The sequence below is a fragment of the Mus caroli genome, unplaced genomic scaffold (genome assembly GCF_978045245.1).
Source record: "Mus caroli unplaced genomic scaffold, Mus_caroli_1 scaffold_8, whole genome shotgun sequence".
NCBI lineage: Eukaryota > Metazoa > Chordata > Mammalia > Rodentia > Muridae > Mus > Mus caroli.
The window spans coordinates 24,904,319-24,930,595 of record NW_028227263.1 but is presented as its reverse complement, the minus strand read 5'-3'; the positions used below and the strand labels follow the sequence as shown (position 1 = coordinate 24,930,595).

The 26,277-nt window shown below is 43.2% G+C and overlaps 1 protein-coding gene across 1 annotated transcript; it reads right to left on the bottom strand.

Annotated features, from left to right (window-relative positions):
* Positions 1 to 747: 747 nt before the first annotated feature.
* Cdr2 (cerebellar degeneration related protein 2) lies at positions 748 to 26,209 on the bottom strand. The gene is made up of 5 exons (XM_021167645.3): positions 25,883 to 26,209; positions 14,346 to 14,458; positions 4,263 to 4,411; positions 3,844 to 4,008; positions 748 to 2,507 (listed from the first exon to the last, which is right to left on the bottom strand). The coding sequence occupies exons 1-5, from the start codon at positions 25,956 to 25,958 to the stop codon at positions 1,643 to 1,645; spliced, it is 1,368 nt and encodes a 455-aa protein (XP_021023304.1). The 5' UTR covers positions 25,959 to 26,209; the 3' UTR covers positions 748 to 1,642.
* Between the last annotated feature and the right edge of the window lie 68 nt (positions 26,210 to 26,277).

Here is a 26,277-nt window from a genome sequence, read left to right as displayed (position 1 = left end):
TGTCAATGTATGTGCAGGCCCCAGGCTGACACTGAGTTGTCTTCCACTATCACTACTCTTTTAGAAAAAGAAAGTTGTGTTTGCACATGCTCCAAGTCAGAAACATCCCAGACCCTGTAGCTGGAGTTTATAGGCAGTGGCGTGCTGCCTGATATGGGTGCTGGGAACCAAACTCAGGCCTTCTTAACCAATGAACCATTCCTTGAGCCACTGCTCCAGCCTTTACTCACTGAACTTGGAGCTTACAGATTGGCTAGGGCCAGTGAGTCCTTGGGATCTGCTGGTGTTTGCCTCCACAGTAGTGAGGGGGTTATGTGTATGCCCACCACACTTGTATCACACTTTTGCATGGGTGCTGTTGAGTGAACTCTGGTCTTAGTGCTTGTATCAACAAGCACCTTACATAACTGAGCCATTGTCTTAGCCCAATAGTGAAACACTGAAAAGTACTTTAACCATGATTATCTGATCAGAAGCTCTAACAATTAACGAGTTAAGTGCTATGAATTCAGAACTAAGCCAGACACTTCTGAAATAGTGAAAATAATTGTGGAAAATTTTTCAGTCATAATATTTAGCAACATTGGTAGAATTTGTGTTAAGTTATTCAGTCCCAAGGATTTCTTTCTTAAAAACAAAAACCAAGGGGAAATCCCTTCCAAATTCCCTTGAGTAGTCTACTGGGGGAAAGCCAGCTGGTTTCAGCCGTAAACTTCAAAACAACAGACGTAGATCCATTTGTTCACATTCATAGATAGCTTTATTCAGCCTTTAGAAAAATATACACAACAATCAGAACCATGGTTCTCTTAAATAGTTTTAAATTAAAAGTGTGCAAGTGAGAGGAAGATTGTTTGCACAGTCAGAAGATCAACACTGTGTAAGGAAGTCGACAGGAACTGCCGCAGGTCTGGGAAGGGTTAACAACTGAGGGGAAGCAGCCTGTGCCTGCCAAGTGGCCAGTGCAGACCACACCTAAGAGACTTCTCTAGTTTCCATCTGAAAACACAATTATTATGACATGCCTAGCTTTGAGTAAAGCAGCTGAATGCTGGGCATATACAAACAGGCGTTGATTAAGCCAAGACTTGCCATTTCAAATGGTATTAATTTGAATTTGGATATATTAGGGATCTGTCTGTCAGTCAGCATTCAAGTGCTAGCAGATGCAATAAAACTCCAGGGGCTTAAGGAGCTTGTTAATGTCATCCATTTCAGATTCGATCCTTGCTTTCTCAACATCCTTCTGAATGTTAGTGTTTGTGAAAGTACTTTAGTTAGGCAGTCCTTGGAGTTCCAAGTAGTCTGAGACGCTATGAAAGAAAGCAACAGCCTTAGTTCTGTTCCAATTCTGTCCTTTACCCTACACTGTTAGGTACTTCAGCCTACTCCCAAGTACATGGCTCTCCCTCTACTGCTTCTGGGGCTTTTCCTGGAAATCAATGTACCAACCAGCGGCCAGTCTATCGTGAGATTTCCTAGGGACCTTGGAGTCAACATCCTCTGTCACCTCTTTTCCTGCTTTTGCCAACTAAGCAAAGCAATGAGGCAGGTGTCATTAGCAACATGGAGCTTTGGAGACTGCACTTACACGTCTGCAGGGGAGTCAGGTGAGTGAAAACAAGCAGTTACAACCGGAGTCTCAGTACGAGTAAGAGGAGAGAGAAGGGTATTTTGTTCTCTGTTCATCTATTTCCTGCTTTGTTTTCTTGATGCAACTAAATATCTCCTTAAATAGAGCTTTGTATTCTGGAGGTGTAGTGGTGGGGGAACTGATGGGCTCGGGGCTTACAGGGGTGGGTTCCCAGCCACTGGCCCCGGCCTCAGACTGCGTGACCAGTCCTGTCAGGTCCCTAGTCAGTAGTCTAGAGGTCTGCACAGCCTTGTGTGACAGTGAGTCCTGCTCCTGCTGGCACTTCTTCAGTAGCTCTTCATACTTCACTTTCAGGGCACTGTACTGAGTGTCCACTTCATGCAGAAGGGAGATGCCCCTCTGCTTCACAGCCTTAGCCCTCCTGATGCAAGTGTCCTCATGGTCCTTCACAATGTCATCCCCTGCCAAACTGCTGAGCGCCGTCTCACTGCTGCTTCGTTTGAGTGGTTTTCTAGGTGCTTCTGGAGCAGCCAGGAACATTTCCTCCAGCAGACTCTGGCTAGGCTCCTTGAAAGGAACAAACAGAGAGTCGGGTACCAGCTTCTCAACACCATTCACAAAAGGATGCTCTGCCTGCAGCATCTGCCGCATCTCAGCCACCTCTGCCTCCAACTCCAGGGCCCGGGCTCGGTAGGCATCTGTGGCCCCCAGCTGCTGCTCTAGCTCACTGTTCTCCTTCAGCACCACTTTATACTCTGCCTCCACGCTCACTCGCTTCTTCCTCTCTAGACTTAGCTGGGCCTGCAACATCGTCACTGCCTTTTTCAGGTGCTCATTTTCTTCTTCATCAGGACTCTGTTGGCTCTGCAAGGAAGTGATCTTCTCAGCGAACACGTGGTCATACACAAAGTGTCTGTGAGGAGACATGGGATATATAAAGGTCAACTGAGTGCAGAGGAGGCTGCTTTTCAACTACGTCTTTTAAAAGCTGTGACATCAATTTTTAGCCCATTCCATACTACAAGCAGTGGCTACATGAAACTGTATGAGGCTGGTGAATTCTTGAAAGCAAATACAGGTTTTGTGGTCGACTTTTCCCCCAATAGTAAAAGTAGTACAGAAAACGCATGCCAAGGCCAGCAGAAAGACAGCTGCTTACTAGGAAATATAATGGACAGAAATTCTTATCGCTAGTTGGAGATCACGATCAGCTGGGTGGTGGTCTTAGAACCTGGAGCTCACACCACTGGTTTGGACATTGTTGGTCTGCTGCCTGGACCTATGGAGTTTTAAATGTTTTCCATAACATGAAACCAAGGTTAAGGAACACAGTGTTTGGACCTTTAACCTGGGCTACCCATCAGAACCACTGGGGCAGCTTAAGGGTCACATCTAGAAATTCTGACCTGGGGAGAGTTAGTATCTGCTCTAAGAAAACATGCACAGTGCCAGATGCACACATGTCATCTCAGCAGCACGTGGGAGGTGAAGGCAGGGGGATCAGGAGTTTGAGGCCAGCTGGGCCGAATGAGACCTTATCTCAAAACCCCAAAATCGCCATAGGTAATGTGAGAAAAACCAAAGTATGAGAAACACGAACTGGCCTCTCTTCTATTCAGTCCAAGGCAGCTTGTACCTATCTGTGTGTCTTGGTTATGGAGCATCTATTTGAGGACACAGAACATGCCCATTTTAGCCATCATTCCTGGATGTAATATGTGTTAAGTAAGCATTATTAAAGACTCAAACCCAAAACTATAAATTATAGAGTCATTTCTTTAGGTGAAAATACTTTTCTTCTTTTCATTTGGGACAAGGTCTCCGTGTAGTCCTAACTGTCCTGAACTTGCCATGTTCTGGACTTGATTGTACTGAGACTGCCTCTGCTTCCTGAGTGCTGGAATTAGAGGCATGAGCTACCAAACCCAGCTTCCAAAGTTTCCATTTTTTCCTTCATTCTAAAGTGAAATACAACTCCCAAATCTGTACTACAGTGGAAGTATTACTAATTTTAAACTAATATTTAACATATTAAAATGAAAAAGAAAAGAAAGAAAAACTGTTTTCATGAAGTTACTGACACCCATGAACTCTCACTGATACGTTTAGGTTCAGGGGCTCTGCTAACCACTGGTGTCTGACACGCAAGGGTGTGTCTTGAGATGGAGCGTTCCATCTGTGTAACCCACAATATGTCAGTGACATGGGATGCTCCCAGTCTGCAAATCCACAGCAAGGAAGGCGCTTACTGGCGCAGGTCATACAGCTCTTTCAGACAGGAGAAGCTGGGTGCTGGTCTCTCCTGGTCACATGCCTTCTGCCTCCCTCTTCCTTGGCTGGAAGACTTCAGCTCCTCCACTTGGCTCTGGAGGTGATCAATGTTGGTTTGCAGGCATTCAATTGTTTCTGTCAGGCTATGAATAAAGCAGAAGCCGGTTGCTGCTTGTCAAAATAAATTAAGATCAAAACCAATGAAAGGGATTAGGTGTGAGCCATTCAAACTTGGCTTTCTTTATTGGAAAGGACTTACAGTTAATCCTCCTTCTCCCCCCACCTCCCCACCCAAAAAACCCTTATCCTAGACTGCTCAACCTTCTACAGGCACATTCTACTTCAAATTATACTAACCCCTTTGTAGATTGCCCCCTGTAACAGTTAGAAATTCTACCTGAGGATTTTCTGCTGTGAGGCCTTGCTCTCAGCAACTAGCTTCTGGTTGGTTTCTTCCAGTTCTCTTGCTGTGACATCTAACTGCTCATAAACCTTCGCATGCTGCTCGTTCATTTGCCGTAGAAGCTCCACCTGCTTGGTCAGGTACTGTAAAAGAGGAGTCAGATCAGGTAACAGGAGCAGATGAGATAACCTGCACACTCAACACCAATTCTCTGGTTCTCCAACACCAACTAAAGCCAGGTGAGGGCGTCGGGCTTCACCTGTGGGCTCAGCACCCTCCTGGCATGGGGATGTGTTTGCCAGCCCAAAAGCTCCACAGCCTTACTGTAGAGTTTTGTCAAAGGCGTTGATAACTAAAGTTGCCTGATGCTCCGCCCACATCTCTCCTGGCTAGCTAATAATGTGGGCCACTCGTCATCCTATTACTCTGGACAACAATGGCTTTAGAAGACTTTCTAAGCCAGGATTCAGGGACAAAGACCAAAAGTGAATTTTTTTTTACTATACTGTCGTCATCAGTTTACTTAATGGAAAAGAGAATATTAAATCCCAACAAAACTACCTTGTTTTAATAGTAAAATCAGCACAAGCTATTTTTAATGTGCTTAGCTCCATTAATGCTTCCCCAAACTCTTACATTCCATGAGTCTAGACTACTTTTACAAACTATATGCTTAATATTCAAAAGGAAAACCCCAAAGGAAATATGATAATCCCTCAAGAAAGCTTGGAAAACATGATAAAAGTTTAAACACTGTGTCTAACAGAGGCTGGAGAGATGGCAGTGGTGAAGAGCGCTTGTTCTTATAGAGGACCTGACGACCCACTGCCAGCATCCAGCCCACAGATTACCACCTCTCTTAGCTCCAGTTCCAGGGGATCTGGTCCTTCCAACTTCTGTAGGCATCAGGCATACACACAAGTGCATGTGTATACATTCAGGCAAAACAGTCATACGGATACAAATAATAAATCTTTAAAAAACAAAAAAGGTTAAAAAATATGTTTAACCAAAAGGAAAAAGGAAGGAAAAGCTTAAAGTAGAGGATTTTGATGGGTTTTTTGCTTGAAAAAAAAAATATCAATCTTTTTTTCCTGAATGAGGCATTTTAGACAAAAACTCGTGAAAAATACATTAATTTTACCAGATACTTTAATATATATCAAAATCTTGTTACTTCTTTTCTACAGGAATGTTATCTCTATTATCGTTACTCATGAGATACTTAGCAGGTTATTTTGGTCCTGCTAAGAGTGCTTTCTGAAGATGGAGGATAAGCGCAATCTTAATACCACAGCTAGGTCACCTGGCCCCTCATCCCATTCCTACCTGGACACACTAAAGCGGAGCATATTCCAAACACAACACTCCATTCCTCTGGACACAACCAGAAGAGAGGGAGAGGGAGGTTTGAAGTATAACCATATGGTAGTAGCAGATTTGACTTTACAAACACTCCTGAAACCAGCTCTTCAAGTACCACCAGAGCCAAGTGACCTTTGTTTTTTGAGAAAACGTCTGTTATCTATCCCAGGCATGCTGGCTCTGACCTTTGGCCCTCCTAACTCAGCCTCCTAGTACTGGGCCTACAGGTGTGCAACCCTTGCACTGGCTTTCAACAGTCTTCTTTCATTGAACAGAGCTAACTGATAGCCAGTGATCCAATGTAGCCCCTTTCAGATTCTTCTATCAGTGGCAATGCACAGAGCTAACAACCTCGTTTTAACTCTTTAACTTTCTCATATGAATCGCAGGGCCATATGAGTGTTCTGAAAAGTTCTTTGAATTAATACCACCATCACTATTCCCAAACAAAACATGTTTTTAACACCCCTGTGAGGTCTGGGCAGCACTTATACTTTGGCATCAAAAAGTGTGAATATTACAAACAGCCTCAAATCAATCCAAGATTCGCTAATACCAAATAAATTTGCTGTAAACTTTACGGGGAAGACCTCAGTCTGGGGTTCAGAAGTGGTAAGCCGTTGTAGATGTTAGAAACTGCCAAACTGACATGTTAAGTAAGCAAAGTTAGACACAGCCTGGGATCTAGGGAAATCCACTTATTCTTTGCTGCCTGAACCTTCACAAGTTTCTCATGATCCCTTGTGAAAACTAACCACTCAACTTCTGACAGGAAACTACTTCAGACCTGTAGGAGAAAGCTTTTGGTTCTGCCCTTGGCTCATCCACAGGAATGTTTTTATTTCTTAGGACTACTGGACTGGGTCAAGTGCTTAGTTAGGGTAAACAGAATATATATGATTAGGGTGGCAAGATGGCTCAGTGGTAAGGGCACTTGCTGCCAAGCCTGATTACCAGATTTTAATTTCAAGGGCTCACACCGTGGAAGAGAGAGCACTAACTCCTGTAAACTGTCCTCTGACCTCCACAAACTAGCTGTCCCACATTTGCATATTCACACACACACACACACACTCACTCAAAATAAATGCATATATACTATAAACATTTTTAAGACAGTTTATAATTTATATCAGGTCCTAAGTATTCTTTGGGTTTGATGCACAATAACCTTAAAAAAGGCAAACGTATAAACAGATTCAAATTATTTACAAAGAAACTATTCCTACATCCTCTACATGGAACGTATCTGCCCCACAGGGAACATATGAAAAGTCAGTTTACGAATGGGGTCTTTTAGTGAGGTCAAGACCAGAGCTATATGGAGGAAATGGTACGCCAGCTCACAGGACAGGCTTGAAGGCCCTTTGACATTGCGAATTTTTAGTGATTTCCTCAGCAGGACCTCATGAGGCTATAAAGATTACTATATATGCAACCAGGACATGTGGCTTCAAACTATGTGTTGTTTTTGGTATAAGGACGGTTAAGAAACAGATGCAGGAAAGCTGTGTGCCCTCCATGTTTACCCCTCCCTATCTGTCAGGCAGAATGAAAGCTACCCACTGAGCACAGTTTCAGACTCTTCTGGGCCAGGAGTCAGCAGCAGAGGAATCCACCCCACAGCTTTACTAGTTTTTATCTACTTGTCCTCCAGTAAGTTGCCACACTTAGAGTCCAAGTTCTTTTCCTCCATCTAATCCCTGCTCCAAGAATATACTGTTCTGCATTACAGTGTATGTATTAGGCAGGATTCTCTAGAGTCACAGAACTTATGGACTGTCTGTATATATTAAGGGAATTTATTGGAAAGACTTACAGTCTGCAGTCCAACTAACCCAACAGTGGGCAACTGTGAATGGGAAGTCTAGGAGTCTAGGAGTTGCTCAGACTCATAAGGCTGGGTTGTTTCAGCTGGTCTTCTTATAAGATGGAATCCTGAAGAAGTAGGTTCCAACAGATGCACTGACAGGTAACTATAAACAGGCAAAAAGAACAAACCCTTCCTCCTTTTTCTATTGTCTTTATGTCAGCCTCCTGCAGAAGGTATGGCCTAGATTAAAGGTGTATACCACTACACCTGGACCTAAGCTTTTCTCTAGTTGGAACTTACTCTGTCCCAGGCTGGCCTTGAATTCAGAGATCTTCTTGTCTCTGTCTCCTGGGATTAAAGCCATGTACCTCCTTGCCTGAGCCTAAGATTTTCATGGCCGCTATGCCTCAAGCTCCAGATCAAAAGCATGCGTTATCCAACACTTACAGGATCAAAAGCCTGTGTCTTCAAGCCTCAAGTTCTGGATCACAGGTGTGCCCTCCATTTCTAGATTGTCGTTCATTCCAGATGTAGTGAGGTTGACAACCAGGAATATCTATCTCAGTGTGTAAGATAAACCCCAAGGCCACCTCTTAAGAGAATCACTCACTTGAGTATCTCTGATGTATGAAAATAAAAATACACCTTTTACTCCTGTTAAACTGTCCTCTTACATACGCATTTATTTACATGAAAGTTAATATACAGAGTCCACTCTGGTATCTGACAAATGATGAAAGTGTTCAGGAAGAGGTAGCTACTGTCATCTTTATTTAGAATTAGTTTTTAAAACTTTGTATATGCAATGCTAAGATTCACCTGAAAGACAATTGCAGGGACCTAGATGGTTTGTCCTCATCCCCACATAAGAAACGCATTTGTCAGAGGACTTGCTCTTGTCTACACAGCACCTTGCCCTCAATCCTCTCAAGGCAACAACAGAACAATCAACTCACAATTCTTGACTGTCACGGTCACTCTCTTTCTGGGAAGGAATGGTTATTGTTCTCTATGTAGCCCATTTCTGACATACTTTAGTAAGGATTACAACTTAGCTAAATATCTATTTCAAGACCTCTGTTCACAGCAGCTAGGTTCAATACCACAGAATTCAGAGTACAAATGTCAAGTACGGTTTAGTTTTGAAAGCTTCTGTGATGGGCTTGGCTATAGACCTCCTGAGAAAAGCCTACTAACCACTAATTTCCACTTAGATTCCTTCCCTGTTTCCCATGGCCCCAACGTTACACTCAGAAACCTGGAGGGGAGATACTTACAATACACACCACACACTGCATGGGCCCCAAGTTAAGCCTCTTTAAAAAAAAATTGTCACCTTAGGCTTGTGGCCAACACACAGGAAGTAAGTCAACATGCAAATGGGCCACTAAAACCCTACGGAAAGAGCCTCTTATTTACTATGTAAAAATCTGTGACAAAAACACAACGAAGCCATTGAAGAACCTGTGATATCTTAGCCTGAGAGGACTTGGTCTTGAGGATAACCCAAGAATGCTAAGGAGCTTGTTTTTTCACATGGTAGGAGTTTTAGTTTAATTAAATTAAGCCGAAATTAATCAGAAAAGCCATTCAGTCTTCAATATCAGTCACAAATAACCCATAAGGAGTGTCACCTGGTCAGCAACTTCAAGAAAAACTACTGGCTTCTAAGTAAGTACGCAAGTTTAGCTTTGGGCTCTAAATTAGGACTTTTTCTTCACTTTGTATAGAATGAAAAGGTTATCTTTCCCACCATTCATCTTCAAGTCCATACATGGACTCATTTTCTCAATTCAGAATCTGAGACACCACTGTTACATTGAATAGGGGAAAAAGAGTTCCAAAAAAAATTAAAAACAAAACAAAACAAAACAAAAACAAAGAAAACACCAATGGGGGATTTGGGATTGGCAGCAAAATAGACAAAAATCCTAATTTATGGCAAGAACATCTGGCTTGGAAGACAATTCAGTTGGAAAATGCTTGCCTTGCAAACCTGAGGACCTGAGTTCAGACCCCAGAACTCATGGTTTTAAAAAAACAAAAGGATCCAGGCATAATGGCCATACCTTTAATCCCAGCCCTGGGGAGACAGAAGCAAGTGGATCTCTGAGTAGGGAGTTCCAGGCCAGCCATGGCTATATAGAGAGATCCTGTCTCAAAAAGCAAAACAAAAACAAAACAAAACAAAAATGGAAATTTGGCTTCCCAGCAGTGTGAGTACTATTCTTTAATCAAAGATTACAGCCAAGTCTTTCAAACTTTGTGCAAAAATAACCTTTAATAACAGTGAAGAAATAATTCCTTTTTTTTTTTTAATTTATTATATATAAGTACACTGTAGCTGTCTTCAGGCACTCCAGAAGAGGGCGCCAGATCTCGTTGTGGATGGTTGTGAGCCACCATGTGGTTGCTGGGATTTGAACTCTGGACCTTCGGAAGAGCAGTCGGGTGCTCTTACCCACTGAGCCATCTCACCAGCCCGAAGAAATAATTCCTAATAAATGATAAAAAGTATATTTCCCCTAATTACAATAATATATTTACCATAGGACATACAGGGTTGGAAAGGAGAAATATGAAAATAAAGGTCACATATTAAAAGCATACCAAGTTGGCTTTTGTGCGTATGTGTAGCATATGTGTGTGTGGAGGCCAGAGGCTGATACGAGATGTCTGCCTTTTATTTTTTTTGCGACAGGGTCTCTCTCTGAACCTGGAGTTCACCCATAGACTACACTGGTTGTTGGGGATCCACCTGTCTGCTGCCACTGTATTACAGACATATGCCATCATACTTGGCTTTTATGTGGGTGCGGGGGATCCAAACTCATGTTTTTATGTTTGCACGGCAACCACGTTACCAACCGAGCCATTTCCTCAGCCCTAGCTTGCCCACTAAATCAACAGAATTTTGTTTTTAGAATTAAAGACTTTTCCACTACAAATATTCTGTCAAATGAATAAATAATGATGTGGTAATTACACAAGTCCAAAACATATCATTCCCATGATCTCACCTTCCCTTCAGAGCACCCTATACCAATGCAGTGCTGACATTTGTCACTATTCCAAGCGAAGCAGACAGATCTGAGAGGTGATTTACATGGCTGTCTGTCTATTTGCAAATTCAAGGGCTTATGCCCAAAAGTCTCTGAATACAAAGGCCAGTGCTCCCTCCGAGCGTCTACAAGTCTCCAGAGGTAGAATCCCACACTTAAGAAGTGCTCAGAACATTGGTTTTTGTTTTTTCAAGACAGGGTTTCTCTGTATAGCCCTGCCTGTCCTGGAATTCACTCTGTAGACCAGGCCAGCCTCGAACTCAGAAATCCACCTGCCTCTGCCTCCCAAATGCTGGGATCAAAGGTGTGCACCACCATGCCCAGTGCTCAGAACCTTGAAACTGCTTTCTGGCACCAAACAGGCATGCAGAGCACTTACATACATGCAGGTAAAACACTCATACACAGCTGGGCTATGTGGCCCATGCCTTAATCCTGGCACTCAGAAGTTAGAGGCAGTTAGGTCTCTGTGAGTTTGAGGCCAGCCTGGTTTACATACTGAGTCCCAGAGAATCAGAACTACATATTAAGACCCCGTCTTAAAAACAATAAAATACACATATATAAGTAAAAATTAAAAAAAAAAAAAAAAAGCTGGCATGGCAGAGTACACCTGTAATCCCAGTCCTGGGGGGCAAAGACGGGAAGATTCCCTGGGCTTACTTCATTGGTAAGCTCCAGGTTAAGTGAGAGACGTTTTGGAAAGCAATAGGGAAAAATACTTCACCTCAATCTTCAGTGCTGGCATGTATGACTACACCTACACCTATACACACACACACTCACTTACAAACATACTCACACCCCATTCCCTCTATTCCCAAGAAGGAATGAATTCTTGCAAAATGGGATGCTGTGAAGTGGAACCACTTGGGACAGTGCACAAGTGTAAAAGCAAAAAAGTAACTAGAACATATGGCTGTAGGAAAGATCTGGTCAAATCCCATTACCCTCCATAGCCTCCGGCTCCCATTCAGGACCTGAAAACAAACAAGCAAATAAGAGCTACTTTTCTCTGTACTCTTTAATAACTTAGATGTGTAGGGCGGCCACTGGCAACCCAACCTAAAAACCTGTTTGATCCCTGGGACCCAAATAGGAAGAGGAGATTCTACAAGTTATCCTCTGACCTCCAGACACCCAGGTGTGTGTGTGTATACGTATACATATACAAATGTAGGTTAATAATAAATGTAATTTTAAAACTAGGTGTTCAAATCAGTACTCAGACAAGCCACAGGCCTTTCTGAAGCCAGTAGAACCACTACTTCAATAGCTTAGTCAACTTTTTTTAAAAATGTGAGGGCTTGAGAGATGGCTCAGCAGCTTAGAGTACTTGTTGCTACGTGAGGACCAGACTTCAATTCCCAGTACTGACATGTCGGCACACAATTGTCTATAACTCCAGTTCCATAGAATCGGATGCTCTCTTCTGGTTCCCATGGGCACCAGGCAGAAACATGATGCATAGACATGCAGAAAAAACACTCACATACATAAAATTTTACAAATCATAATAAAACTTTAGAAATATGTGTGTGTGTGACTAAGTCTCAACTATGTAGTCCTGGTTAGCCTACTGGTACCCACTATGCAGACCAGGCTGGCCTTGAACTCACAGAGATCTGCCCACCTCTGCCTCCTAAGTGGAAGGATTAAAATCATGCCCTATCACACCAGCTCAATTTTCTTTAAAACAAACATGTTCTAAATTTTCATTTATGGATTGTCTGGGGTGTGCGTGTGTGGATCATCTGGCGGGGTGTGCGTATTGTCTGGGGTGTGTGTGGATCATCTGGGGAGGGTGTGGATCGTCTGGGTGTATGGATCTTCTTGGGGGGTGTGAATACCATGGCACAAATGTGGAGTCAGAGGACAACTTGAAGGAGTCAGTTTTCCCCTCCCATTCTAAGTTCTGAGTAAAGTCATCTTGATAGCCATTTTTAAACATCAAAAACAATACTTAAAGTCACTGATCATCTTTTACAATGACTGTTTGAAATGCACTAATAGCCTCTGGAAGAATACTTGGGATTAGTATTATAATCAGTCCTTGGAAGCTCAACATCGTGACATACACCTTTAGCTCTAGCACTTGGGAGGCAGAGGCAAATAGATCTCTGCAAATTTGAGGCCAGCCTGGTCTACATGGTGAGTTCTTGGATAACCAGGGCTACATGGTGAGACCCGTCTCAATATTCCCCCCTCCTACTGTTCTCACCAGCTGACCAGTATCCCTCACCCCTCTCAGTATTTTGTTCCACGATGGTTTCAATTCATTTTAGATCTCTCTGGGAGATGGGGTAAATGCTGACTTTTTGGTTCTCAATCATAATTGTTCTTCTTCCTCTATCTTTTTCAATTTTCAAGACAGGGTTTCTCTATGTAGCCCTGGGTGTCCTCGAACTTACTCTGTGGATCAGGCTGGCCTCAAACTCACAGGCCCACCTGCTTCAGTTTGGGTGCTGAAGATTAAAGGTACGCATTACCACACCTGCCTTACTGTTTTTGTAAATTAGAAAACAACAACACTCCCACTCCATGTTTTAATTACTTGTCCAGTGAGGAAAACTGTCAATAAACATTTTGAAAAGCTTAGGACCCCGGAGACTTAGGGACAGAGCGTGTATTCAGCACTCGAAATCCACAGAAGCAAATGAAACCGAAGTAAAAGTTAGGTTAAAATTTGCACAAGTCACCACACTCATGTGAAGTTCAAACAGAGGCTAATCCAGGGTGTCTGGGTGGGGTGCTGGCTACTGGGGTAGTGAGGGAATGACTGATAATGTTTTCACTCCTTATCTGAGTGTAGGCTGCACCGGTATGTTTACTTCACAAAAATTTGTAAAGGCTGAGGCAGGAGGACTGAGTCTCAAACCGACCCAGATTGCAGAACAACACTTCCTGTCTCAAATAAATAACAAGAATTTGACTAATTCTTTAAGTTTAAGCATAGGTCGTTAAAATAAACTATAAAATCAAATACTGCATCAAAACAAACCTTCTTACCTAACTCTAAATTTGGAATGGTGTTTAGTTGGAGGGAGGGAGGGATGGAGGGAGGGAGGTGCCACCAGAGAAGAGTATGCAGGGAATGTCAATAGTCTGGGCCATTCTCTCCCCAAGCTGGGGGGTGGCAGTGGGGGGCTGGGCTGCACAGTCCTGTTCTGCATTTGCTTTCCACATGTGTTTCCGGATGTGTTCCTGCATGTGCTTTCTGCATGTGCATGCTTTCTGCATGTGTTTCCGCATGTACATGCTTTCCGCATGTGTTTCTGCATGTGCTTTCCGCATGTGTTTCCACATGTGTTCCTGCATGTACTTTCTGCATGTGCATGCTTTCTGCATGTGTTCCTGCATGTGCTTTCTGCATGTGCATGCTTTCTGCATGTGTTTCCGCATGTGTTTCTGCATGTACATGCTTTCCGCATGTGTTTCTGCATGTGCTTTCCGCATGTACATGCTTTCTGCATGTGTTTCTGCATGTGCGTGCTTTCCTGTATACCTTCCATGTTGCATAACTAATTTTATTACTAAAAGAAAAAGAAACTTAAAAACCTAAGTACAACTTCATAGCATTTGCTTTACAAACTGGCAAATACTAGATTGTTTACTTTTTACATACTTTACCAAGGTTGAAGAGAAAACTATTTTTTAATCAGAGCATACTTACCTACTAGGCACATCTAAAGAAAGTGTCTTTGGTGGTTCAATTTCTCAAAAAAGACTACTTCCAAGTTGAATACTGTTTCTAGCTGCAAGTACTATTTTAGAGGTCGATGACAACAGCAGAGAGCCACACATCAGAGGATGTACCTCTCCCACTGAGTAAATTACCTCAATTTCCTGTAACTGCTCCTGATTAGTTGTGTACATCTGCTGAAGAGAATCTTCCAACTCTGTGTTCCGATCCAGTAGCGTCTTTCCAAGTTCAGCAGCAAGCTGGAGATCTGGCACAACAAACAACTCTTAGGACGCAGCAAGTCCAATGAGCTCACTTCAACCTTGTATAGAACTCAGTTCTTAAAGTAGATGAAGCAAGTCCCAACACATGCAAGTCAGATCCCAGTAGAACACAGAATGACCTCAAAGAAATCCGAGTCCTACCTAAAATTCAGTTGACCTGGGGCCTGCTAGCAGGTGAAGGACTCTCTCATGCACCCTGTCAGACATAAAAGACAGTAGTCTATTTCATAGAGATGTGGGCATTCTTTCAGAAATGACCATTCAGTCTTACAATTCTAAATAGTCATTTGGTAAAAGACTTATTCAAATCCTGACATTGTGCTTTTGGGATGAATCCTTGAGCCAAAGAGATAGGCTTCTTAGCAGCCTCCAAAATTTCTAGCAAGCTACTGTGAACACAATTGGCAAAGCAAAGTTTGTTGTCTGGACTCCTTTAAATTTTTTCCTTTGAATGTGTGTGTGTGTGTATGAGAGTTTATGTACCGCTGAAGGTCAGAAGCAAGCATTGGACCCCATGGAACTGGGGTTACATGTGGTTGTGACTATTGATTGCTGTGAGTGCTAAGAACCTACTCCAGATCCTCCACAAAAGCAGGCCATGCTCTTAATGACTGAGCTCTCTCCAACCCCCTATATCCTAGACTCTCAGGGCAACTAAACATTAATGCAAGAAATGAAGAAGTACGCCAGTGGTGAGATACTTGTTTCACACACAAGTCTGTCTCTCCCAACCCCAATTCCTATCACAGCTTTTTTGTTCTTTTTTTTTTTCATTTTGTTTAGTTTTTTATTTTTTTAAGGCAAGGTTTCTCTGTGAGGCCTGACTGTTCTGGAACTCACTTTGTAGACAAGGCTGGCCTCGATCTGCCTGTCTCTGCCTCCTGAGTGCTAGGATTAAAGGCATGTACCACTGCCACACAGCCCTATCACAGCTTTTAAGCAAAGCAGCAATATGGTTTTGTTTCATATTTCCCTTAAACATGGGGCCAGGTGCTATTCCAGCCCTGCTCCTCTGCCCCCGCTGACCTGGGAAGTCACAGCAATTCTCCTTCACCTTCCCACATGCTATGATTACAAGTAGGAGTCGCCACATCTGGCTTCTCTGTTTTAAAGCTTATTTATCAATTACCTTCTTAGGCATATGTGCAAATAAGACAGATTTTATTATATTACAATCCCAGGAATAGAAACATAGTAATAACAGAAAAAGAAACACAAAACAATAATAGTGGCAATGTAAACACCCTGACAGGATATCTCAAGAGACACCTGTACCCTGTCCCCCAAATAATTAAAATCTCCCCCAGGAGCCCCCTACCAGAGGAAAGGCTGTGTTCCATACAGTTCTGACTGACAACTTATCAGCCCAGCCAACACGACAGACCAGAGCTGAAACAACATAGGCAGGACCTCACCTTGACAAGCACTGCTTAGTTATATAAACCTTCTGTTCTCTAGTCACCTATACCTCATGTTAGTAATCCCTTAAATGGACATGGGGATGTAGGCCCCTCATATTTGTTCCTCTTCCCAGGATAGAGATGTTAAATAAATCTTTTGTTTTTCACTATCATCTGTCTCTCTCTTTCTTTCTTTCATTTATTTATGTTTTCTTTTTGGTTTTTCGAGACAGGGTTTCTCTGTATAGCCCTGGCTGTCTTGGAATTTACTCTGTAGACCAGGCTGGCCTCGAACTCAGAAATCCGCCTGCCTCTGCCTCCCAATCATCTGTCTCTTTAATGGTGTACTGAAGATAGGTGGCTGAGCTTAGCTTGCTGGGGTTGCCAGAGTACAAGGCTTTTACTTTAAAAATCCCAGCAATTATGGTGACACAGGTAACTGAAACAATTGTCATGTAGTGCATTTTATGGGCCTACTCTATGATATACAGTTGGAAATGTAATGACCTCAAGGCAAGGAAGGTATAAGACCCAGATCTGACTAACATTTTCTAGAAGTGATTTTAAATGTTTACATTTTTATTATTGTTAATTGTGTGTGTTTCTGTCTCTGTGTGTGTATGTGCAAATGAGTGCAGATGCCCACAGAGGCCAGAGTCGGAATTACAGGTGGTTGTAGGCTGCCTCATGTGGGTGCTGGAAACTGAACTTTGGCTCTCTGAAAGAACAGTATGTACTGGCTGGTTTTGTTTGTCAACTTGACACAGCTGGAGTTATCACAGAGAAGGAGCCTTGAGGAAATGCCTCCATGAGATCCAACTGTAAGGCATTTTCTCAATTAGTGATCAAGGGGGAAAGGCCCATTGTGGGTGGTGCCATCCCTGGGCTGGTAGCCTTGGGTTCTATAAGAAAGCAAGCTGAACAAGCCAGGGGAAGCAAGCCAGTAAGTAACATCCCACCATGGCCTCTGCATCAGCTCCTGCTTTCTGACCTGCTTGAGTTCCAGTCCTTACTTCCTTTGGTGATGAACAGCAGTATGGAAGTGTAAGCTGAATAAACCCTTTCCTCCCCAACTTGCTTCTTGATCATGATTTTTTTGTGCAGGAATAGAAACCCTGACTAAGACTCAATACATGCTCTTAACTGATAAACCATCTTCCTAGCCCCCATATGGTGATTGTAAAGGTCTCTAAACTTAATTGTCTTGTTTTGAGAAACAATTATTCTGTTAGTATCAGATTGTAACTATCAAATGGAATAATACAGAATGGTCTTTCCAAGCTAAGTTGTAATATACAAAGTATTTCTAGCAGGTCATTGGTTTAAAGATGTCTCTTGGTAGGCACTATTCTAAACTCTGGCTACAAGAACAGAATGGGTGAAGTTCCTACTTTGTTGACTTTCCTAAGCTACTAAGGGAAACTAGAGAACACATAAATACTGAATCTTCAAATGTGATAGCACCATCACTGCCCAAATGGTGCTTTTAAATTGTATTCTCTCTCTCTCTCTCTCTCTCTCTCTCTCTCTCTCACACACACACACACACACACACACACACAATGAGAGAGAGAGAGAGAGACAGACAGAGAGAGAGAGAGAGACATTCAGGAAGATCAGATTATGCTTTGGGTACTGGGGAATATAAGGAATTAAGATTTTAAGAATCCATGAGCTTACAGCCTATGGGAGAAAGCAGGTTATATACTAGAGAACACCAAGAACTTGGAAGACCATGTAAAGCAAGGAAGATGTATGGAGGAGTTTGGATGAGAGAGGCTAACTACAGAGGATGCTACAATAAGGATGTAAAGAAGCTGAGGAAGTGTACATCTGAGGGAACAGAACTCCAGGCAGAGGCAAGGCAAGTGCCAAGTCCCTGGGAGGAATCCTGAGTGAAACTATTAAGGAAGCCTTGCTGAAGCAGAGTAGGACATAGAGAGTAAATCAGAGGGACTCCAAGGTAGGCCAGCTCGTGCAGGACTAAACTAGAGAGATCAAGCACCACTTTGTACGCCAAAGTAGATGGAGAGACTAGGGAGGCTTGGCAGGCCGGTTGTGGCTGCCACACAAACACATGGAATGAGATAAGGAGCACAGTGAGAGGACACTGTAAGCAGGAGTGAGAAAGGATGGTAGCTCAGACCAGACGCTGGTGATGGAAAAGAGCAACAGACTTCAACATGACTAGAAAGTAAAGGCTGAAAGGATTTGTTGATTAATTTGATACTAACTATACGGGCAAAAAGTTAAATTATGTAAGGAGGAATCTAATTTTAGCTATGGCTTGAAAGATGGGAAGTCACCATGGAAGAGCCAGGAAATAACTTATCATAATCTATAGCCTGGCAAAGAGCCAGGAGAAAGAAAGCAGAAGAGAGTGGAATCAGTTGAAATGGGAGAGGCAGCCAAAGAGCAATAACGTAAGATTGTTACAAGCCACGGCAGAGACATTTTAAACTGTATTCTATGTGATGGTAAATTACTTCAGCTACTGGAATACAAATATGTATCATGAAATATAGTAATACTCATCCAACAACATAATTAGTATTGTGCTGGGTGGGGGTGGGGTGGGAACAAAGCAACAAACCCAGTCCAGCTCCGCTCCAAACACAGACACTTTTCCTGTGGGTCTTCATTACGTGTTTACCTTCCCCAGCTCTTCCCAGACCCTCCCAGGACTGGAGAGAAGCAAAAGGAGAACCAAGTAACATTAAAGGCCATTTGGAAAACCATGTGGACATCTACTGTAGAAGCTTAAATATATGTGTACATAACACACACACACACACACAAGGAAGAAATATAAATGGAGTCATCAAATAATAGGGGAGACAATGCCCTAACTAGACATCTTATACCACCAAGTAAAACCCAGAGTGCCAAGCTTGGGTTGCATCTTGTTGAGAAATTGCCCAAAGGGGTTCCCTGGAAGCCCCCAAACATCACAACCTATTGGTCGCTTTCCACCACCTATTGGTAAGGCACTATCGGTGAAGACAAGAAAAAAGTAGTGCTGATGCCTAGCTAGAAGCTCTACTCCTAATGACCGACCCTGTGGTGCTGGCAGGTACTTTGGACGTTAATTACCTAGCTACAAAACCTTGACCTACAACAGTGACCTGCTTGCAAGATATACTGGTGCAATATTAGAACAATGTTATGGGAGCAGCCAACCACTTTTTTTTTTTAATTACTAAATTTAAGATCCATTCCATGAGCTAGAACCTATACATTATACTGTTAAAGTGTGTCACTGTAGGCTTTTCTACCTGCCTCTTTGTTCCCTGAAATTATAACTCTGAGACTTCTTAAATATGAATAAACACCTAGGCCCAAAGCTTTGGCCTGTTTCCTGACTAGCTCATAACTTAATTACCCATTTACTCTATTCTAAGTACTGCTGCATGGGTACCTCTCCTCTGCGTTAGGAAGCACCTCCATGCCTGACTCTTTCCTAGAATTCTCTCTCTCCTGGATGTCCCACCTACTAACCCTGCCTCAACTCATTGGCCAGAGGCTTTTTATTGACAGGTGATGCTTCCACACACTAGGTGAAGATTCTCTCTACAAAAGTGGCCAAAAACCTGAGGCTATTGGACCATGGGCCTGAGGAGCAACTTCATGATGTTCTTTCTTGAAATGAAGGCCTCACTGTTGACCAGGCTGACCTCTAATTGAAAACCTTCTTCTTCATCCTGCCAAGCAGCTGAGATTAAACTATATGAACCACACATTCAGCATCATAAAATTTACAAATTTATCACCATGTACCTTACAAATTTATCACTATTTAAAAATGAAACTGTATCGATCGATAGTTGCTAAAATGTGTTCTTTTAATTTTAGTAATATTAAAAATACATATTACTGTTATATTAAGGCCAGTAAAGAAGCCAAATTCCATCTTGTATTCACAAGCTAAAACCTTTTTCAACAACCAATAACATTTAAGAGACATTAATCTTGATATGTTTCTATAGGATATAAAACCTAACTTTTTCAGATGAGACAACCTGAAGGACAAAACTATTAAAGTACTCAGCCAAACACACATGGTGAGTCACAGTCAGAAACCAAAGGTTCTAACTCACGTCACCAGGACTCTTCATCATCTACCTCTGCAGTGTTTTCTTCTCGCATCACTAGAACCTTGCACACAAGGCAAAGGCTCCAAAGTACCATCCCTTCTGCTTCATCAAGAGTCTCATACATAACTCAGGATGGTCTTAAATCCAATCTTTCTGCCTCATATCATCAGTGCTGGAATTACAGGCATGTGGTCCCCCCCCATGCCTAGCTGGGAAGTAGATTGTTTTTCTCCCTTCTTCAATGCTGGGGCTCAAACACTGGACTCTGTTACATTTTAAGCAAGCACTTAACCACTGAACTAAATGCTCAAACCCATGTCTGCATAGTTTCAAGGCTGAGGAAAGATATGTCCACATACATAATATATTATATTATATATATAATTATAGTGCTCCCTAGTCTAGGGCTTTAGTCACCTGTGAGTGACAGCAAGAGAAATGAGAAGTTCAGACATTTGGGTGTTTCTGGCCAGCTCAGCCAGTGAAACATCTCCACCCAGCCAGATTACTAACTTTTTTCACTGAATGAAGAATAACTATAATGGAACATGGTCTCAGCACTTTGGACCAGAAACAGGAAGATTGCCACAAGTTCAAAGCCACACACAGATACATAGTCATGTACATTTATATGTATGTTATGTATGTCACACAGCAGTAAGCAAAACTATCTAGGGAACAAAAGGGACTAATAGGGGGTGGGAGGACCAAAGGGTGAATGGCAGATAATGGAGAGAATAGTCTCATCATGCACTATATACTCATATGAGAATGTCTGTACACAACACATTACCATATGCAATTAATATACATAATGGAAAATATAAAAACAGAATAAAAAACAATTCTCACAAAATAAAGGCCACTTCTCACTGATTTCAAAAAAATAAAACTAAAACCAAACTAAGCCAATTGAATCTACAAAAACTTTTGAGCTGAAACTTCTTCAGAATCAAGACCTGAGTTCCTCACACACCTCCATTCAGTTCTGAACTGCTTTTGCCAATTCCAACAGCCAGTAGCATCTTCCCTGCTACTGTAGAGGTCAAATCTAGCCTCTTTTTTTTTTTGTTTCCCATTAGCCAACAACAAATAAAATCTTCAGACTCATCTTCATCTCAGTCCTTAGTTCCAGTTATACAGAGTCTGCACCAGGCTCAGTAACCTGACGCTTCGGGCTCTTGAATATTTCATGGAGTGTTTAGAACTCTAGCAAGTCAAAGCGTAACTACAAGCATGCGCCCATGAAGTCACACTGTATAATAGGACATTACTTCATCTGTTAGTGTAAAGACACCCGACTGTTCAGTCTTTAAAACACATCATTTCCTGTTGTGTAGCATCTGGCCTCCATAACCAAAAGGAGCCAAAAGCTGGCAGGAAGCCCAAGAAGCGTTTCTAAGTAATTGGTGGAGGGGACAGGAGAATGCTGAATGTCCTTTAATTTTACTTTTTAATTAACGCACAAAAGGGAAGGAAATCTTACCCGTCCAAAGCCTTGCACACCTGTTTATCTATTACAATGAGGACTTCCATTGTCTTTTCTAGATCCTACTGAACTGGCCTGGCTTCGACAGTCCCTATAAATACCATAGATTTACTGTCGCGTACCAGTGATCTCTTAATTCTTTTACCAACCAGTCTAGGCAGGTAAAAATTTTTTTATTTAATGCTAGGGACCTCATATACAAAAGCAAGGCCTCTACTACTGAGTTATTCCATCCTGAGCCCTATTATGCTCTACCTTCAGTGTAAGCTGCTAGCTTTGAATAATATTCACTCAGCCTTGCACTTGGGCAAAAACATTAGCAATAGTAACTGACTGCTATTTTTTTTTAAAAGATCTTTCTTCCAGAATGTACTACAGTCTTTTTATTTTACTATTTTACCTGTTTCTTAAGCATGAACAACTAGAAAGCTGAGGGTAGTCTTCTATTAATTGTAATCTGCAGCAGTAATTCAAGAACACTAAGGCGGAAAGCTTTTCCTATTACAAAGGCAAGTGCGTCATCCGGTGACATTCGTAGTCAATGTCTGGTGCCAACATTACTCTAATTGAGAACACAGACACACAACCTCAACATAAACATACACACACACAAACCAACAGTGTCAGTTTTAATGACTCTCTAAACAATGATTCAGCGATTAAGTGCACATTAGAAATTCAGGGATGAGCTCATGTGAAACTTAGACCTACTCAGCTCGAAAAGGTGTTTCAGTATTCCTTTAAACTCCCACTTCATTTGGTGATCCATATACCTGTGACGCAAACCCTTGTCCCAAAGGTTGCAAAGCTCCCTCCGCCAGTGACAACTGCACCGGTCTTTGAAGCTCTTCCACCTTGTTCTTGGGGGCACACTTCAAAGCAAGCGCCATCATTACCTACATAGAAGGCTCCTGCTGTCCCAGAAAAGACTGTGCCCAGAGATTACTGTCAGTATTCTTAGCGTGCCAACTCAGTCCTCTAACAAATGTCTCCTCACCAAAGCCTTTTCACCTCTTTGTGGCTTTACACGTAACAAGAGACCAGAGCTGACTGAGGTAAGAATGGCTTTGTTCTGACTAGAAAGGAAGGCCCTAACAACGTTTAACACAATTTGTCCATTTAAATAACAGCAGCTATTACTAGATGAAAACAGTGTAAAACTCTTAAAGCTTTAGAGTCCCCCTACCCCCCCTTTTTAAAGACATGTTCTCACTATATAACCTTGGCTGGCCTTGAATTCAGATCCACCTGGAAAGGTGTGTACCACCACACCTGCCACTATGCTCAGCTGGATTTATGGGTTTTTTTTTCTCCTTTTGGTAAGTTGTTTTAGGAAGCAGGCCATAGGGCTGGAGAGATGGATCAGGTTAAGTGCACTGGCTGCTCTTGTAGAGAACCTGGGCTCAGTTCCCAGCACCCACGGTGGATTACTTGCCTACAACTCCAGTGGGACATGGATATACATGCAGGCAAAACACATACATAAAGAGTAAAATGAGAAGTCTTCCTGCCGGGCAGCGGCAGTGCACACCTTTAATCCCAGCGCTTGGGAGGCAGAGGCAGGCGGATTTCTGAGTTCGAGGCCAGCCTGGTCTACAAAGTGAGTTCCAGGCCAGCCAGGGCTACACAGAGAAATCCTGTCTCAAAAAAACAAACAAACAAATAAAAAGACCTGGGTTCAGTGAGTGGGTCATTATGGCCTGATAACCTGAGTTCAGCTTCCAGGACCACATGGCGGAATGAGAACTGACTCCCACAAGTCTTCCTCTGGCTTCCATATACACCCCGGCTGGGTTTGTGTCAATTTGATACACAATATAGTACTATTATCAGAGAGGAGAGAGCCAAAATTGAGAAACTATCTCTACATGACTGGATTGTACATAAGCCCATAGGGTTTTTTCTTAATCAGTGACTGATGTGGGAGGGCCCGGCCTACTGTGGGAGGCTTAAGTAAGATAGAGTCTTAAACAAGTCTCACTATTTTTGTAAAGCATTTTATTTTAGGCCATCTATCCAATACAAATCTACATTAAGTTAATAAAGAAGATCATAAAGAACACATGATAAAATCCGACTAGAGTTCCTTAATTTACACAGAGACAGAGCTGTTCGCAAACTCCTTAGCAGCAAGTACTGAAGGTGTCCCATTTATTTACTCACATCTCCAGATGTCTCTATGAGTAGATTCATGAACAGCATCCCACTGAGTGGGAGTCCTGCCTCCCTAACAGCTGGCTACAACAAGTGGTGCCACTGCCTACATTAATACCTAGGTTAGAAAAAAGCCAGTATGTTCTTGAGAAACAACTGTAAACTCTGTTCAAAGGTAGTTCTAGGCTGGCTTGGGGATACACTGCTTACCTCAATCCCAGCACACCATATACACAAAACCATTTAACATGTAAGTCAACAAAATGGGGAAAAGATGCTCAAAAGAGCAGCCATCATTCTCTCATGGGCATATTAATGAGCTAACAGGATTTCATATCTTCCATTTGTACTTTATATGGCTACTTATGATGCAGAAGCCATGGCAAAGTCCACTGTGATAACAGCTATGAAAGCCTCTGGAAAGTAGAGAAGAAATTCCAAATGGAAATCAACAGCAAATTAGCCCAGAGGTTAGGGTTTGTTAGACTTGACGATGTGACTCCTTCATCTGGACCAGAAGTTAAGAGGGCCACACATAGCCCCACACGTACTTTGTTTACCACTCAGTAGACTGAGATAGTACAACTGCTGATTCCTGATAACCTCCGGGAGAGGGGGCTTGGCTGTTGGGTAGACTAGGGCACTGAATTGAGGAGAGCTGAAAACGTTAATCTTGTGTGAGAGCTTCAGTTCAGGCCAACCAATACTAAATTAAGTTTCTATTATGATGTGTTATATATGATGTTAGATATGGGAGACTGGCCTGTCCTTGAAGGTTTCGGATCCTTCTTAAATATGGCAAAGAAAAATCTCTCGCTTGGATTGTATGAACTGCATTCATAGAAGCAATCCCACAGTGGTTGCTTCAGTCCTCAAGCATCAAAGTAGGTCATCAATCCTTATGGGGCAAATCTCAAGTAGGCTAAATGTCTAACAAATTTGTCTTGTGGACATGGAGGAATGTGATGGCAAGTCGGCATTGTAACTGCTAGGCAGCTTCAATTATAGCAGTACAGGGATCTATGTGGGCTTAGGTCATTTCACATTAAGAAATCAAGACAGACAGAATTAAAAAAAAAAAAAACAAATTACCATCTCTCCAACGAGCTACCTGTTTTCTTTTTCTAAGTATGGATCATTCAAGCCCGAATTTTCCCCCATCAGATTCAGTTGAATTGTGAACAAGAGGCGGTGTTTAGAGCCAACTCAAAAGAGATATTAATTTTCACAAAAAGTTTGGAGTGGAGATCATTATGCAGAATAGCACAAAGGATTCCTGCGGATCCCTCAGCATGGTGGTTAAGAATGTCTACTCTGGGGTCTGCAGTGAATACCTAGTCTCCCCAACAGTATCTTCTTCAGCCAGAGGTACCTACTGCAGCACCTTATGCTATTGGGAGAATTAAAGGAGCCTACCAGGGTGTTAAGGGCCGGCCTATCAGTGTCCCCAAACACAAAATCCTGCTATGAATGTACAAGAAAATGGGCCACTGGCTTCAGATTGGGGGTACTCTTGAGATTGTCTCTGGAGATGCCCCATGCAAGAAAAACAAGGCAGGATTATTTTTAATTGAAAACCCGAATGCAAAGATAAAGGCATGGTAAGAGCTGCCCTCAAATAATTTCATTTAGCCCCTGATGAACGATGGCTAAGTAATAAATTAAAACACAAAACAAAACAGCTTAATATCCAACCTGAGTAAGTTGTAAACTGGGGTGCTAAGAAACTGAACAGTGTCTACAGGCTCCTCATACTCGGCTTTAGGGAATCCACCTAAATCTTTTAGCCTCTGCTTTCTGGAAAACGGGACAAAAAAAAAATTTACTCTCACAGTGTGATGGCGCGGGTACCGCACAGCAGCACTGCCCTCCCACCACCTGCAGCGGCTTGCAGACTCTGCGGACCATGAAAGGCGATGTGGGGCGGGCAGGGCAGCACGACCTGGACCCAGGTCAGCAGCTCGCCTCTAGAGCAGGACAAGCTGGTCCACTCCTGCCCACCTCAGAGGTCCATCCGCTCATGCCGGGCAAGCGCTTTCTTAAAGCGCCGAGCATCAGCTTGTGTGGCGCACCCGCAGGGCCGTGGGCCGCGCGCGGTCGCTCTCTGCGGTCGGGATGGGCGGATCCGTTGCCAGGTGAGGGCAAGAAGCACCGGGCCGCGGCATCCCAAACCTTCAGCCTAAGGAACTTTCTAGCACTTTCCACACCTGCCACCCCCGGACTCCCACCCCCAACAATCCCGCCCCCTCCCACCGGCGACCTCGCCCTCACCTTGCTGGAGGTCCCGGTGGTCGTACCACGGCTCATCCTCCATCTCGAACTCCTCTACCAGGTTATCTGCCAGCATGTCGCCGGGGACGTCCGGGGGCAGCGGGCTCTGCCGCCGCCCTGCCGTTTCGGCCGCTGCCCCGGGCTCTCCCCCGGCCCCGCCGCCCTCAGCCAGAGCCACCCTGGGGCGGGACACGCCGGTCCCGCAGCAGCTCTCGCCGCTATCCCGCGCCGCCCAAAGGCCGGCGCCCTAGCGAGCGCGCCCCGGGTGGCGCCGGGAGCCGGCTCCTCACGCCTGCTGCCCGGCCCAACGTGGCACTTTGGCAGAACCCTCCCAAAGCCGGGGAGACGATTCAAACCCGGGAGGCACCTTGACCAATCACGAATGAGCCGCCTAT

Bases quoted from the DNA above. Each gene is read 5' to 3' on its own strand.
- Cdr2 (XM_021167645.3), bottom strand. From the start codon at position 25,958: ATGCTGGCAGATAACCTGGTAGAGGAGTTCGAGATGGAGGATGAGCCG. The intron at 14,459-25,882 runs GTGAGGGCGAGG...TTGTTGTGCCAG, and splicing joins CCACCGGGACCTCCAGCAAG to ATCTCCAGCTTGCTGCTGAA. The intron at 4,009-4,262 runs GTAGAATTTCTA...CTTTATTCATAG, and splicing joins TCACAGCAGAAAATCCTCAG to CCTGACAGAAACAATTGAAT.